Source organism: Chaetura pelagica, unplaced genomic scaffold (genome assembly GCF_000747805.2).
Source record: "Chaetura pelagica isolate M959 unplaced genomic scaffold, ChaPel_1.0 scaffold248, whole genome shotgun sequence".
In the NCBI taxonomy this organism is placed as follows: domain Eukaryota; kingdom Metazoa; phylum Chordata; class Aves; order Apodiformes; family Apodidae; genus Chaetura; species Chaetura pelagica.
In genome coordinates this window covers 794,454-811,673 of record NW_009954309.1, presented here as the reverse complement: position 1 = coordinate 811,673, position 17,220 = coordinate 794,454, and the positions used below count along the sequence as shown (strand labels likewise).

The 17,220-nt window shown below is 41.2% G+C and overlaps 1 protein-coding gene across 1 annotated transcript in view; it reads right to left on the bottom strand.

The window, feature by feature from the left end:
* Positions 1-1,657: 1,657 nt before the first annotated feature.
* LOC104394393 (pancreatic lipase-related protein 2-like) overlaps positions 1,658-17,220 on the bottom strand; it is a 16,209-nt gene continuing 646 nt past the window's right edge. Inside the window, exons 2-11 of the mRNA XM_010003979.1 lie at positions 13,518-13,672; positions 11,377-11,502; positions 10,186-10,320; positions 9,530-9,638; positions 7,972-8,091; positions 7,760-7,876; positions 6,494-6,609; positions 4,884-5,013; positions 3,609-3,720; positions 1,658-1,826 (exon numbers count right to left, since the gene is read on the bottom strand). Coding sequence (XP_010002281.1) covers positions 1,658-1,826; positions 3,609-3,720; positions 4,884-5,013; positions 6,494-6,609; positions 7,760-7,876; positions 7,972-8,091; positions 9,530-9,638; positions 10,186-10,320; positions 11,377-11,502; positions 13,518-13,672 — 1,289 coding nt within the window. The remainder of the gene's footprint in view (positions 1,827-3,608; positions 3,721-4,883; positions 5,014-6,493; positions 6,610-7,759; positions 7,877-7,971; positions 8,092-9,529; positions 9,639-10,185; positions 10,321-11,376; positions 11,503-13,517; positions 13,673-17,220) is intronic.

Below are 17,220 nucleotides of genomic sequence, written 5' to 3'. Positions count from 1 at the left end.
GGAATGATTAAAGAACTTGACTCTGATATTTTTTAATTTTCTGTCCCCGTCTTTTTTCCTTTCCCCCCCTTCTCTTTTTTTCCCCCCTCTTTTTCCCCTTCTTCTCTTTTTTCCCTTTCTTATATTATTCTTTCTTCTTTCTTTGTTATTTTTCTTTTGTTATTATTTTTCTTGTTGTTGTTTCTTCTTGGATGAGGTAATTAATTACCTTAATTCCTAAGGTAATTAAATGTCTTTCAAAGGAGAATTGGTGAGAACTTTATTCCCATGTTATTATTTCCCCCCTTGACTATGAAATACAATGACACAGCATGAGGTTGCTATTAGTAGAACACTCCTAAGCTCTCATTGTAACTGGAATTCACAGAAGTGTAACTCCCTAGTATGGATAAAAGCTGATGACACTAATTTGGAAACAGAGCTTTTGTAGAGGGCTGAACAATTTTTTCCTGTCTCTTGAAGGAGCCTAGTGAAGGGTTTGCTGCTGAGTGAGGTGTTGCTCTCCCAGATGGTGAGGGTTGCCAAGCCAGGCATCCCTCTCCAAGCCTCAGCAGCGTGCCAGGACCTGCCACGTGCGCTGCCGCACGGTTCCACAGCCACAGAACACAGACCTGGGGAAGGAGGAAGAGTTTAAGGATGTATTTTTCATCATAGAGGGACATTTGCTTAGCAAGAGCCAAAGATACTAAATATAAACGTAATTTTTATTTTCTATTAGGTCAAAGCATGTGTGCTAGTAGTTTGAGAGCATGAAGTGTGTGTGTTAGCAAATGATTTTTTAAGGGATTATTAATTAGTATGTAATTATGAAATTCTAAGACATGTTTGGCTTTGTGCTCAGGCTCCATTAGCATTTTAATTTGGACAAGATGTGTTTGTTCTGGAGTTAATTGCTCACTCTGTTCTCCCCACATAGCATGCTTTGCACAACAGAGGGATATCAGGACACACCAGCTGGCTAAAACCTGACCTGGAGGTGTGCTCCAGGAGCCTGCTAAATGCTTTGCAGGTGCCAGTGGGTGTCCAGCCTGTGGGATCAGGGTAGACTCAGCCCTGCCAGGACAAGTGCAGAGCTGCACCATGCAGAGCTGGTGATGAACTTCAATATAGAAGAAAAACTGGCTCCTCTGAGTGCACCCTCCCAGAATTTCAGTTTTGACTTCTCTGTTCTTTGGGGTAGGCTGGCTGCACTGCTGAGCTGGTGGAGTCACTGTAGGCAGACAAACTGATTTTGAGGGAGATATAGATTTGGGGAGATTGAGGCTAGACATTAGGAAGAAATTCTTTAGGGTGCGGGTGGTGAGACACCGGTCCAGGTTGCCCAGGGAAGCTGTGGAAGCTCGATCCCTAGAAATGTTCAAGGACAGGTTGGAGCAACTTGGTCTGGTGGGAGGTGTCCCTGCCCATGCGGGAGCTTTTAATGAGCTTTAATGTCCCTTCCAACCCAAACCATTCCATCATTCTATGATATGATTCTATGGTATGATTTTATGAAACGCCTAGGTACTGCCATGAAATTTGAATTAGGCTCTTATCTACAACACTTAAACCCTTGCTTTAAGGGACATGATACCATGCAAAGGTGCTCTGGTTTCCTCCTCTGCTTCCCTTTTTTCCCCCCATGGCCCACAGAATAGAGGACCGTTAGATTATGTACTCACACGTTTCCATTTTCCCCAGATATTATTGTGATTTCTTCAGCTCCCATGTAGCCTCTGTCTGCATGACCGAGATGCTTTTTCCACAGAAACTCAACTTTTGAAATGTTCCCAGAAATTTCTGTATCAACATCGTTCCAGTATATGTTGCCTGGTTTGAAGGTGCCCCTGCCAAGAGAAACACAGACCTTGTGTTCTGTGATCTTTACAAGTGAGGGGAAAAAAACAAACAACAACAAAAAACACCCTACAGTTTAAGCATAAAGAGATGAGGTGTGGGCTGCTGGGAGATGAAAAGCTTTGAATACTATTGTTATATTTTATTACTTCCCCCCCCTTCAAGAATTGCCAAGTAGGGATGTTAGGTAACATTCTAGCTTAGAAGTTGCTGTTGGGAGAGTATGTTCCTTGGGCAACACACAGGGCTCTTGATGCAGAACATCATGCAGCTCAGAAGCTTTCAGCTCAGGCAGTGGGAGATCATGTCCCATGTCCAGAAATACCAAGTTCTGTCCTCTCTGCTGAATAGTCATTCAAGCCATGTAGAAAAACCTTAAATGTTTCATACATAACATGTATCAAATACTTTTTTAGACAAACATTGTAACAGGGCTAAACTTAAGGGAAGATTAAAAAAATGCCACAGAAAAAAAAAAATGTAATGCATGTTTCATTTAACTTTTTTTGGTAAGGATTAAGAAGGAATATCTAATTGATATTTTGGTTGATTCCACTCTCCAAATTAGTATTGCAATGTTTTTTTTTCCCTGAAGCCATTGTGGCAGTGTTGAGGCCACCTTATCTTTGCCAACATGAACTTCTGAAGATTAAATGTCATTTTTCCACCCTTTGGCTAAAGCCTGTGGTGCGGATTCTAGCCAGGCAAATTACTGAAGGCTACAAAGTCTCTATTTTAACCTTACTGGGAAAAGTAGAGGAAAATGTATTGCTGCTTATGTTGGGAGGTTACTGTGGATCCATCCACAGGCTTTCAGCCTCTCAACCCAACATAGAGGATTATTGGTACCTGAGGAGGAGACAGTTACTCAGAGGGATCTATAGAAATGATCAGATGACTTGGTTGCCTAAATTCCTATGCCTTTCAGGATGAAGACACTAGATTAGCTAGCCCAGCTATTGTCACCATTACCATAGGGCTTATTTTGGACATTCTTTTTGGAAAATGAGATCTATCTGCAAATAAGTTCTAGTCAAAAAGTTCTCTTGGTGTTTCTGCTTGTTCTCAACCATGAGGAGATTTGAAAATTATAGTTTATATTAGTGTCCTGTGTGGTATCAGTGTTCATTATAAGGGAATGCACATTACAGTGTGACATCAACACAGAAATTACCTGTAGGTATGTTGCTGCAGTAGTGTATTTGCAACCAAAGGCACTGTTGGTACAGACCAGTAACAGGGCTATGCTCAGACACAGTGGGGGTTGGTTTTGCAGTATTTACACTGTGCTCTTGACAAGGATAAGTTTGTGAGCTATAAATTCACATTTACTGGAAAAGGCCAGGTTATGTGGACAGGAATTCCAGACTCCAGCACAGTTCATAAGCAAGATGCTTATGAATTCTGCGTAATCACATATCCCTATGGGAGGGAATGATGATGTCCCTGGATATCATGCGGCACTTTATCCTCTCGGGGAAGATCACCGAATTATATTTGGGCTCAGCAGTAATCACAGAGCTCTTTGCTTTTGCCCACTTTGCTAAGCTAATTGTCATCCTCAGAAAATAAAATACAATACAGAGCAGCAGAGACAAGATTTTAACCACAATCTGTAGCATAGGGAACTTTAACCACTTACCAGCTACTTTTATTATCAGTATAAATCACAGGTCACATAGAACAAAGTGAGACATGTAAACAGAGCTGTGTATAAATTCAATATGATAACAGCAATAGAGACATTTTTTCAACAGTCATGTTAAACTTACTTGTCAATTGTATATTTTTTCCTGATCCCATTATTTCCAGTCAAGGCTACATCTATATTTGCCTTCATGATTTCCATTGCAGATACTTTGACATGTATCTCTTTCCTCCAGCCTTTGAAAGCAAAATGAAACAGATTATGGTTGTAAGGAAATTTCTTCTCAATGGCAAAACTTTTCACATGTTTCCATGTCTTTCAGGGAGAGGAAAGGATTGCACAAATGTGGTAGAATGCCACTCTTTACTAAGGCAAGTGTTAGTTCTGTTGATTTTGGTAGCACTAACTTCCTTGACAGTGCAGAGGCAAGCTCTGCTGATCTCCTGGCTATGCAGGGTGTTATATCTGCCTTGGCTTTATCTGCCACTTGGCCTCACTTTTACTTTTGTCATTTCTCACACTTGAAAGCAATTTGTACAAGCTCATGGGCAGCCTGTTAGCTCTCAGCTGGGAAGTGAGGCCCACTGGACCGCTGTGTTGTTGAAGATATATTGAAACCAGCAGCTTTCCCAGGATGATCCTGCTATAAAGAGTGTTACAGAGTTTGTCTAACAGCTGTGCACACCCCAACAGCTGGCAGGAGGTCCTGTCATCTCACATGTCTTTCCAAGGCAGAAGCAGGGCTTTGGGCACAATAGCACATACCGATTTCAAGGAACCAAGGTTGGGATGTGTTTGCACTGGCTTTAATTCAGTCTGTTAAAAAGAGAATCTCTTCACCCACTTCATAAGGCTATATTGGAATCTGGGCTATAATTTTTATGAGCTCAACAGTTTATAAATATTGCAATTAATCTATTAATACAGATTTGAGAAGTAGCTAACTTCTCTATACTCAAATTACTTGTTTTACTTTTTGCTCATAAGGAGATGGGATATAAGTTTTTTATTGTAGTTGTTCTTAATTTTGCTTTCAGAGTTTACTACCTAGTGAATAAGGACCTCAGAGACTCTCTTTCCTTTATTGCCCTTACAGTTCATGATGAATTACAATTTATTTATTTTCCTATTTTCCAGATCTATGGCTGCTTCTAAATGAATCACAATTAATGCTACACTTATCACTCCCTGCCATTTTGACTTGATGAACTTTACCAATTTCTCCTGAAATAATCCAGTTTTGTAAAATTTGTCAATAAAAACAATTTAACTTTTTTTTTTTTTTTTAATTTTGCACTTACTGCATAACATTCCCCCCACCTTCACCTTCATTGAATTTTTAAAACCACCACTTCATTAACAAAATTATCAAGGTTTCTAGGTCAGAAGAAACACTTACGAGCATATGGAGGAGAGGGCCCTGTGTTTAAATAAACCTTTTGCTGTTCTTTTTCAGTTTTATGTGAAAACTTATCAGCATAATGACCCATCAGTGGACATCCTTCCTTTGGACATGGGAAGCAATTTCCCTGGGGGAAGATAACAATGTGTGTTACAAGATATCTATTCAATTCCCACTGCTTAAAGTATAAGAAATCAGGGTGTTGAAGTTTTTTCCTAGCTTTTTCAAAAAGGTACTTTCTTCTGAGTTCAGATCATATCTTCAGTATTTATCAGTGTAGTGAAAAAAGGAGATAAGGTGGTCAGTCAGCTTGTTTCATCTGGTTGAAAACTAGAGAGAAACTGCTTGAAAATCAGGCTGAATTCCTTATGTTTTTGCAGCAATCATAAGTAAATACCCTAAAGCCTTACTACCTGATCTGTAAAATATAGGTAATGAATTATTCTTTCATATAGTCCATTAGAAGGTTGTCTGCTAACTATATAGGGTGGGTAACCATATTTGCAAGCAGGTCTTGTTGGATATATAATTTGTGTGGTAAAGATATTTAAGTTTAGGAATGCGGAAGCTTGAGATCTTGCTTTGGAATGTGTTCTGCCTACTTTTCAGTCATTTTTACCCATGAAAAACCTTAATGAGATTAATCTACATATATTCAGATCAAGACATTAATGACCATTAAAATAAATAGATTAAAAAATGAATATTTTCAGTGAAATTGATTTAATTGTGGTTGGAAAAAAACAACACTTATCTTTAGATAGTTCAGTTTTGATATTTGGGAGGTTCTGTAGGAAATGGTATTTGTGGATCTTTGGTTGTTTGGACAGATGACAAAAAGGCTAAATGATCCTCATCACTTATGAGACTGAAAAAAACATTTCCTTCATATCACTAAAACTGCACAGGGTTCAGCTGTTCAAGTCCTGAATTGCATTGAACTTCAAGTTATGTGGCAAGATAGCAAGTTTTCCACAGTATTATAATCATTCCTTTTGGGAGTAGATGGAAATCAATTAATACTTGTGTCTTGACCAGTCCTCAGTTGCATGACCAGAATTGGTCTGCTAAAAGCCGAGGGATGAAACACCAGGACATCATGCTGCCTTCTTTCTTGTTCCACCTGAGGGTTCTGTGGGCAGTGCTGTGCTCCATAAATATCTCCTTGTATACTGTTGCTGTTTAGTGTTTATGTAGATGTTTAAATATTCATGAAGTCCAGAGGCAGTCCTCTTGATGAGAGGTTTCATCAGGTTTAGATGGACTTCCTTCAACCAGACCAAGTGCCCTTTGCTGCTGACCTTCGTAAAAGGAGAACCTGGGCGCTGCCTCTCCTTGCCCTCTTACTCAAGTCTTCATCTCTCCCTTTGCAACTGGTTTTGGTGTGTTCATCCTGTCTTATTTTCTTCTGCATCTCTGTTCGGGAGTTTGCAGCTTTTCCATTTTGCCTGGTTTTTAGGTATGCTCTGGATGAGGGCAGTCAGTAGGTTTGCAACACCTCCTCCCCCTGTAACCCATGGTCCAGAGTGCAGAAGTTGTTGCAGGAATTATTAAGAGAAGAAGGGCAGGGCTATAACCCCTCCAATAAATATGTATTTGGTACTTACCAATATAAAAGCTCGGTATGTTTCACACTGATACCCAGCAAACCCATTGGGAGTGAGAATACTCTCAGCATAATAGTGGAGACTTCTTTTATGTGCACATCCAACAGATCTATATGCTGGGAAAAAGGCCAGGTAACAAAGATTAAAGCTATACATGAAGAGAAGGTTCATGCCAAAACAACACTCGTGAAACTTTTTCCCTCGAAAGCATTTGCACAGATAGGGATGTTTCAGATGTTTAAAGTAGGAATGATTTGGTTTTATAGTGAAAACTATACTTATGGCTGCATGGATGTTTTCGATAGGAAGATGTAGTTTCTAATTTGCTTGTCCCTGTGCTGATGCTGAAGTTAACAGAGGTGGAAAGGCACCAAGATGGACCTTGTTCAACAGATCTGAGCTTCCTCTTCACCACAAGACGTTGGAAACAGCCTTGTGAAGTGTCTCTGGGAAATATTTAATTCTTCTGCTGAAAATGCAGACATTCTTATGTGTCTGATAGGAAAGTGTTTTCGTTTCAAGTGACTTTGAGCACTGCCAGCTTTCAGTCCTCTTGGTTACTGAGTTCTCCAACCAGAACTCAGACCAATTCTAAGACAGACCAATTTTGAAAACCAATTACTTAACTAGTGGTAGGGTCTTAAATGTTTAGCTGACAATAACAGATGTTCTCATTTCTGTAGGTTAGGATCAGAAGACAGGATTTTGGGATCCATTGTACTGGATCCCAGGGTAATTCTGATTAACTCTGCAGCTTTCTTTGAAGAACAAGAACTATCAATGGAGCTGTCATAATATCATCTTCTTTTGACCTTGTGTTGTTCCCTTTGAAGACACTATGGCTATTAATGGTGTGAATGAGTACATCTAACTAATACTGGAATCAGTGTCTTTCTAGGGAAAAGGAAAGCTCAGATTTTAAAATACTTATTTTTGGACTGCCCTTGAATTAAATTTTACCAGTTCTTCATGTGTGAAATTCCCACTGAGATCAGTCTGTCAGCACAGTGGCAGATACTTAGAAAGGTTGTGATGAACAATTCTGCATGCTTTAATTGAAGTTTGCATCTGGAATTTGACCTGGTTAGTGTGAAAGAAAATCGGAGGGTGTTTCTCAGGCAGCTTTAAATCTTCAATTTTTTAGCATTGACTCCCTACTCTAAATCTGAGCTCTCTAAATAATATATACATTCAAAAGTCTTTAGCCTACCCTTTATTTCTGACTGTAGCTTATAATGAGGTATTACTTCTTTAAAATATATTCACCTCTCATTAAATCATTGATATCCCGAGTTGCAGGAGGTACACGAAGCTGCTTGCATCCTGGCATCCTCCTCCCACCATTTGGGTAAAAATCCAGGTGGCCACAAGTCTGGAGAATCCCTGGAGCTGAAAGGCATAATGAATTGAGGCTGTTCACTGCCAGGTGTGCTGTGACCAACTTCAGTGTTGGTGTCAGCCTTTGTGTGAACACTTACCAAAGTCAAAGAAAAGATGACCAGCATGGGTATGAATGACATCAACAAATTGTGCATCTGAGGGATCCAGCCTAACTGTTGTGGGAGTATATTGGAAAAGGGGCCCAGCTGGATCCAAACCTAAATAAATGGAGACACATCTGATTAAGTAAATAATACTATATCTAAGTCATCACATGGTGTGTTTATACACTGTATGTTATCACATTCCTGCCTTTAGTCCATGTAGGAAAATCTATTTTGTTGTCAACAGCCAACAAAACAAGCAGGGTTTTAGAGAAATGTGGCCAGAGGCATTATGGCCCAGTAAATTGCTGTTGGGTGCTTGGCTTAATTTAGGGGAACAATGTTATAAGAAGAGGTTTTGGGGTGTTTTTTCTTTGCGTGTTAGTGCAAAATACAATTTCTTGCTATGGTACTCTAAGCATGTAGATTTTTTTGAGAATTTTTATTTGGTAAAAAATACCTTTTTATTTCCAAAAGGGCTTAGTTGAAAATGTTGCCTGTTCACCTCAGTGTCAGTGAGCTCTCTTTGGAGCTAAAGCAACAGAGTTCTGATCCCAGTTTCCCTGAGTTGCTGATGTGACTGCTCCCTGTGTACACAGCTTAGTCAAAGCAAGGTCTGTGCAGAGGAAAGACCTGATTGGAGGAAAAGGGAAGTTGAAAGCAGTGAGAAGTCATGTGTGAGTGGGACATGATGCTGTGTCTCTCTACGTAGCTGTGTGACTGGCAGCTTTCTTCCTTTCCAGGCTATTTACTCTCTCATCCTTACATACTAGATCCAGGGAGTTTATTTTTTTTTTGTATCAGATTTCCAGTCTTTTGGACAAATGAAAATTTTTCTAAAGAGGACTTTTAAAATTGAAAATGCCAATGAATTGCTAGTGTGTTACAGGTCTGTTATTCCACATGTATTTTGTTCCTGTTCTTTTATATAATTGAAAATCCTAACCATCTGCTCCCTGGGACTTGTTGTGACCTGTGAAAAGTGATCTCAATGTAGCTGCAGTCAGGACAGTTCAGCCCCAGCTACAAGGAAGCTGGGGAGGAACATTTCATAAGGGCATGTGGTGATTGAACAAGGGGTAATGGCTCTAAACTGGAAGAGGGGAGATTTAGGTTAGACATTAGGAAGATATTCTTTAGTGTGAGGATGCTGAGACACTGGAACAGGTTGCCCAGGGAGGTGGTTGATGCCCCATCCATGGAGGTGTTCAAGGCCAGATTGGATGGGGATTTAAGCAACCTGGTATGGTGGGAGGTGTCCCTGCCCTTGACGGAGGTGGATCTCGATAATGTTTAAGCTCCCTTCCAAACCAAACCCTTCTGTGATTCCATGATCTGTAGCAGTTTAGCCTTTCTCAGAGCTGGGAATGTTGACACATGAAATGCATGGCATGTCTGAGTTTCTGTGCTGTGCTGCTGGCTGTATGCTGGTAATGATAACCCACCAGCACATTGCTGTCTGTGCTGTGTGCTTATAATGCAGCAGTGTTTCTTCACCTCTCTTAAGTTGCATGAAAATATAAAGCTTCATCAGCTGAAATATCTTCAGTACCTGTTATTCTCCCGATGCCAGGTTTCCTTCTCCCTGCCTCCCCTGCAACATGTGCTCCAAGACTATGGCCGATGAAATGAATGTTGGCAGGAGAGTAGCCATAGTCTTTCTGTGAAAATGTGTGGAAAGGAAAAAGCAAGTGTGTTAAAGGAGGGTACAAGCCTGAGGCGCTGCATCATGGCCCTGCACTGGGCCAGGACATGGCCAGACTAGTGGGCAATGGAGGGGACTGTCTGGGTGGGAAACTGCTGTTGTGGGGGGTGGGATCTGTACCTGAAGAGAAGCAGTTCCCAAATAATTCCATCCCGTCTTATCTCACACTTCTGGAGGGGAATCATCTCTGTCAGTTACTGCTCTTCACCCTGCCAGTTTTGCAAGTCAGTCTGCAATCTGGTGCCTTATCCAGCAGAAAACCCATAATGAGCAAAACTTTCAGAAACTTTGGCCTTGTGAGCCTTTAGGGACTTGCTTATCTGACACAAAAGTGGCTATTTCCATTTGTGCCAGATTAGACTTTTAATGACAGTTTCAGCTCTGTTTTTTGAGTCCCTCTGTACATCCTGTCTCCATTGCACCAAACCTAAAGCTGCCACCCTGAACGCAGCATTTACCACACAGGTTATGTGCAGGTTTTCACTCTCCCTGGATACTTTTACCTCAAGAAGGTTCACCAGATACACCAGCTCAGCCCCTGCGATGCGGACGTTGTTCACTGCGTCCGTGTACAACCCGCTGGAGCCGCCTGTCCAGTCAGTCATAATGCAGTTCACATCTTCTGTGTGAAACATCAGCTGGTGGAAAACATGAAAACAGGAGAACAGAAGCAAACAGGCATGAGTTGCAGCTGTAGCCAGGTATATGCACACGATATTTTGTTTTGCTGTAGCCAGGGACTCACTGTTTATGTAGCCTATAAAGACACATTTTATGTATTATTCCCACTAATACTGAAGAGTCAACACAAGGAGGCAGAGTTGAGGCAGTGATTTGAACACTGTCAAGACACACTGTAGCTAGTTTCAGTTCTGTTCTCCATTCCAAACGCCTTGCTTGGCTTTAGGGTATCAGCTTCTCCTAATGGCAACACCCCAGTAAGATAAAAAGGGTAGTACAACTTATATTTTATTGTCCAAGCCTTATTCTTCAAAACAGATATGCTTGGGTTATCTACAAGGATTACCAAATTTGTGTTCATGCGCTTGAAGTGTTCAGCCCCAAAGTTCATGTCTTTTAACCAATATATTCTATTTATGCACTTGTTGCAAGGGAACATTCTGATTTTTCATTGTGAAGCAATTTAAGTTTTGAAATGTGCCTAAATAAAATGAAACCAATCTGCTGATCAAAGCATTGTGGTTTTATTAGATCACGTGCCTCACTCAAACTGAAATGTTTATTTTGACCTTTTGCTGAGGGGAGAAAATTGGCTTTTTTCCCCCCTCTTTATTATTGGTAAAGAATTGAAATGAGGTCTCCCCTCAGCCTTCTCTTCTCCAGGCTGAAGAGTCCCAGCTCTCCCAGCCTTTCCTCATAAGGGAGATGCTCCAACCTCCCAGTCATCTTGGTTGCCCTCTGCTGGACTCTCTATAGTAGTTCCCTGTCTCTCTTGAACTGGGGAGCCCAGAACTGGCTGCTCAGGGAGATGGTGAAGTCTCCTTTTCTGGAGATATTAAAGACCTTCCTGGATGCAGTCCTGAGAAATGTGCTCTAGGTTATCCCACTTCAGTGGGAGAGTTGGACTAGATGACCTCTAGAGGTTCCTTCCAACTCTGCCAATTCCGTGTTTTCATGATATTTGCACTTCCAAACACAAGTGAAATGACCATCAGATGAAAGTCATACCATACCCTGCATATATTTGTTATCCAGGGGAGGTCTTCCTCAGCAAGGTGGCCGTGTATAATGAAGCGAGTTCTCCTGTGTGTTCGGAAATTTGAAGCTTTGATACTTGAAGGGTTTGTAGCAGAAATTTTCTGTGGAAAAAAAACCACCATCAAAACCAAGCAACCAACGAAGAATATACAAGGCTGTGACTCCTCCAACCCAGTGAATGTTTGATACAGGGCAGAGAACCCCAATGATTAAGGCACAGTTCTGGACTCTGAAGAGATGGGTGTTCACTGGTAAACTGCCTTGCTGGGGGATATAAATTAATTACTTTGACAAATTATTCACTTCCCCTAGTTAATTGAATTAATGCTGCTGGCATCTTTTGCACTGTACTGGTACCACATGCCATGTAAGTACAGGATTTTATCAAACTGGGCCAGAGAACTGCTCAGATAGCATCTTCTGCAAAGTTTTATGAGGTTGACTTTGTATCTATACCTATTTGTCTTTCTTCTTCCTTTGAGGAAAAGACCTTCACCTCTAAGTTTATTTCTATTTTATGAGAAAGCCCTCCAGGCTTACAACGTCAGAAACAGTAGGTATTATGGGGTTTATTGAGAAGAAAGGCATTATTTTATGTTAAAGAAATTCTGAAAACTGGGTTTTTTGAAAACTTGGCTCTTGCTTGTTTTTTGTTATGGTTTCAGAAGCTTTAAAGGGCTTGTCATGCACTGAGTAGCACACATCTCATCTTCAGTGAAACTCATTGAAGTTAAAACCTCAGATAGAGACGTTGGACTTGTTCTGAGGTGATTCAAACAGGAGAAATCCACTGTTTGTGACTGCCATTTATATTAAAAAACAACTATGAAGCCGTTTTTGTGTAGTATAAACCAACAACAGCAACAAATTTCCCACCCTTGCCCCCCATTTTCATGTTAATTTTCTGCATTTTTCTTGTAAAATTCACATTCCCTGATGGTCATGTCTCCTCTTTGACCAGCCAAGTCTGTAACTCCATAATACTTCTTCATGCTATAGAGGAGCTCAGCACAGATACCTCCAGCACCTTGAACATCCTGCTGTGAGCTGTTCCCAGTACTTGCTGGTCTTCAGAGGAAAGGGTTGACCTGCTGCTGGTGTCTTTTAGTAGATTTCCATTTGATCCATCCTATGCAGTGCTGCAGACTCCTTTTAGTGACTTCCATTTGTCACTCTGTCACAGTCCAGAGCTTCCTCTCACTGCCACTAGCTTGCAGATGCTGTCAATAACCCTCACCTTTTTTTCTTCCATACAACTCCAGTGTGCTGTCTTTATGTTTCTCTACCTCATGTGTTTTCATGAGGTCTAACCTGGTTCAACTCTCTGTAAAAGGAATGCCTAGGCCCTAAGGTATAACTTACCAAATCTCTTTCTTTAGCTTTTTAGTTTTCATTTTCTCTCAGTCCTACTTTTAAAAAAATATAATATTATTTGTTTATTTTGTTTATCACTATTTCATTCTCTATTTGGTAGTTTCCTTCTTTTTCCACATATTATTTCATTCCTTCATTTTTAATTTTTTTTTTTTTTAGTGTCCTGCTTTCCTTTCTAAGCTTTCCTTTAATTTTTCTTCCTATTTTCCTTCCCCTCTCTGTTGAACACAGATACTTTTTCTTCTGATCTTCACTCTTAACTATCTACCTGACTTAGGAATCACCACACCAGGTGATCCTCTGAGACCAATTGTGTGTAGTTCAGAGGATCTAGTAAACATGTATGAACCATAACCCCGAGTTGTGTGCATGAGCCTGAAATAAAATGTTAAGCTGGGGAGACACAGAAGCCAAACCTGAGCTTTCCTTTTGTAGTGCCTTCCCTACCTCTGGCTTTACAATAGAGAGGCAGATAAAGTGTATCCGAAATATCTCAGGTGACTTGTGTTAGAGGGCTGCAATTAACATGTTGTAAGTATACCTGGCCTGTCAGAGAGCTGAAATGAGAAAAAAGAAATGAGATGAAAGGAAATTGGGATGGGCTGTTGATGGAGTGTGGAAAACAGAATTAGAGCCTTTCCTGGGAGGCTTTTGAGTAAAAATAGGAGAGAAAAGAAACTGTCTGTATAATATGTTGGATGTGTAGTGTACCATCAGTTATTAAAACAAACCAGTTTCTTACTTGGTGTTTCATGGTGTTCTCTCTAGTGTAAAGGAGGAAATTGGTGTTCACAGTTTTGGGAGAGCTGGGCAGGCCTGCCAGTTGTCTCCCTGGAATCCCAGACCAAGGAGGGTTATCTGTGAAGCATCCAAGCCTTTCATAGCAAACTTCCCTTCCTGGGATAAGCAAAGAAACGTGTTAGTGTTTCAGGAATGCAGGAGGTTAGGCTGCCACCTCCTTACAGGAAGCTGGGAGGTTGGTGCTTGTAGCAGGGTAGTGGAAAATGGCTGATTCAGATGAGGATGGCACCTGTGTTCATTTTTCATTTAGGGGCTCATTTCACGGAACCACAGAATTGTCAGAGTTGGAAAGAATCTCTAAGATCACAACATTCAACCATCAATCCTCCCCCTCTCCATGAAGGAAAAAAATAAAAAAAATAAAGCCCAGTAGAGCATGTCCTGAAGTGCCCCATCTACACTGTTTTTAAATACCTCCAGGGATAGTGACTCCACCACCTCCCTGGGCTGGGCAGCCTCTTCCAGCACCTGACTACTGTTTCAATAAAGTTCTTCCTAATGTCTAGTCTAAACCTTCCCTCCAGCAACTTCAGGCCATTTCTGTTGGTCCTATCATGATGAAGAGAAGAGACCAACACCCACCTCCTTCATGTAGCTGTAGATAGTGATTAGGTCTCTTCTCCAAACTAAACAATCCCAACTACCTCAGCCTCTCCTCACAGGACTTGTTCTCCAGCCTCTTCACCAACTTAGTTGCCCTTCTCTGAACTTGCTCCAGCCACTCCATGACTTTCTTGTAGTGAGTAGCTCAGAACTGAGCACAGCACTTGAGGTGCAGCCTCACCACTGCTGAGTACAGGGGCATGACCACCCCCCTCTTCCTGCTAGCCACGATATTCCTGATACAAGCCAGGATGTCACTGGCCTTCTTGGCCATCTGGGCACACTTCTGGTTCATATTCAGCCAGCTCATATTCACCCCCAGGTCCTTTTCCACCAGACAGCTTTCCAGCCACACTACCCCAAGCCTGTAGCGTTGCCTGGGTTTGTTGTGACTGAAATGCAGAACCTGGCCTTGGCCTTGTTAAGCCTCATACAACTGGCCTCAGCCCATCCATTCAACCTGTCCAGATCCCTCTGCAGAGCCTCTCTACCCTCAAGCAGATCAAAATTCCCACTCAATGTGGTGTTGCCTGCAAACTTGCTGAGGAAGCACTCAATCCCCTCATCTAGCTGATAAAGAGGTTGAACAAGACCTGCCTTCCCTGAGCCCTGCTGGCTGGGCTGATCCCCTGCCTGCCCTGCACTTGCCGCGTGAGCCCACTCAGGGTGAAACACTCCAGAATTTTTCCAGGCACTGCAGTCGGGCTGACAGGCCTGTAGTTCCTTGGATCCTCCTCCTGTCCCTTCTTGTAGATGGGTGTGTCATCTTGACAAGCCTCCAGTCATCTGGGACCTCCCCTGTTAACCAAGACTGTTGATTAATGATGGAGAGAGGCTCAGTGAGCTCTTCTGCCAGCTCCCTCAACACTCTTGGGCGGATCCAATCCAGTCCCATGGACTTCTGAGAACCCAGGTGCTGTAGCAGGTCACTAACTGCTTCCTCCTGGATTATGGTTGTGCTTACAGTTACATTGTGATTACAGTTGTGCTCCCGTGCCTTAGACGTGTAGCAACATCAAGACTGGTTCCCATGGCAAGCAGTGTAGAGCTCAGTTTGGTGAGCTCATGACTTTGTCAATCATATTGCTGACACAGGCATCAGGAAATGTCAGTAAAGTCTTGATAATTTATGGATCCAGAGAACAGAACAGCTTTTGCTGCCAGCACAGAGCAGTCCTTCAGCTTAGTGCTAATGCTCCAAGGTTTATCAAAATTGCTATTTCTTGGAAAACAATTAATGAAGGAGTAAAACGAAACCGAACCATTAGAATAGATAGCTCACGTTGCTCCACAACATACATCAAACATCTCCTTTAATTTTTTTATCACCTTAAGGTTTTAGTGGAAGCAACAAAGTGGAATCTGAGTGGAAGCCTAGAGCAAAGGACAGCCTCTGCAAGTGTGGCCTGTGCCTGAAAGATTAGAGTTTCCCAATTTCTACTGTGACTTTAGCACAGTAATAATGCAAATATGACACATGGGCGTTGCCATTAAATGTAGTCCTTACTCACTATGATAGCACAACAGTTGTGAAAGCCTCTCCAAATTTTAGTGCTATTAAAAAAGATACTGAAAACAAAGAGAATCTATTGTTACCTAGGAGAGGTCACACATGCATGTTACATCAGACTGTGACTTTACTCTGCTTGTTAACTCTGTATGAAATGCAGGAGCAAAGTGATAGATACTGGAAATAACCTAGAGAAGGAGAGGATTTGATTGTGGAGCTGCAGCTGGGGACTCCACAAGAGATACAGTAATTTTTACAGGGGTCTTTCCTCTGATGACAGCAAACTTTTAGACCATGTCTTTTTGTTTCTCTCCATGTACATCCCTGTTGATCTGTTCTTTCCTACTGGTTAAGAGGTATTTTGGACCATGACTGTTTTCTTGCTCTCTTCCTAGTGCTATGAAGAGTAAGTGCCTAGGCTGGCATTACAAATGTAGCTACCAGAAATGCTGGTGTGGGTTGAGAGTGGGTAGGGAAAACTGTTCTGGAAGAATTTTAGTATCATTTCACCTATATAAATACCTTTCTAATTCCCATTCTGTTTGCTAGCTGCAAAGATTTTACAGAATGAAAAGGTAATAGGTTAAATGTGGGAAAGACATGCCATAACTCAATGAAGAAGCCTGTTAAACACATTCCAAAGCACATCCTTTTCCTAAAGCATAGTTATTTTGGTGTAAGCTGCACACTGGTTTTACTGTTTATAAGTTTCAACAACTGTAGGTGTCTTACCTCTGGCTGCATCAAGAAGAAAAAGAGTAGTGATCCATACTGCTAACATCTAAAGCAAAAAAAAAGAACACAGTTAAAACCTGATTAAAAATAGAACCTGGAATTAAGCTGAGGGTTCCCTTGACCCATTAAAAATAAGTCATAGTGACCATAGGAACACTTCAGCCATTTAATGAGCTGGATCCAAAAGAATCAATATTTCCTTAGAGATAGTAAGGTTTTTAAAAAAAAATACCTTTGAAATAGAATCATAGAATGGTTTGGGTTGGAAGGGACCTTAAAGATCACCTAGTTCCAAACCCGTACATGGGTAGGGACACCTCCCACTAGACCAGGTTGCTCAAAGTCCTGTCCAGCCTGTCAGGGAATACTTTCTGTCTCCCATAGAGATTTTGCGTATGCGTACACATCTGTTATAGACTGTCCACCTGACTTTGAATGAGAACTATTTTTTTTCTCTCTAGAGCTGCAATTTATGGGCATGCAAATTAAATTCTTAAAGGATTCACAACATTTTTTTCCAGAGTAAAATGTATTTAATTTAGCATTATAAAATTTAGCATTTATTAGGAAAGTTACTCACAGAAATGCTGTTCAGTGATTGTATTTAAAAGAACACAGGAAAACACTTAATTTGTATTTCTTCACCATATAGCTAGTCTTGCAAACTCATTTATATAATTGCTGTTATCCATGTGCACTTATCAGCCCTGATCTGCTTGATCACTTAATCATCAGCTGATAGGTACAGTTTGGAGTAAATGCAACCAGTCATTTACTTAGAGGTGAAGTAGGGAAA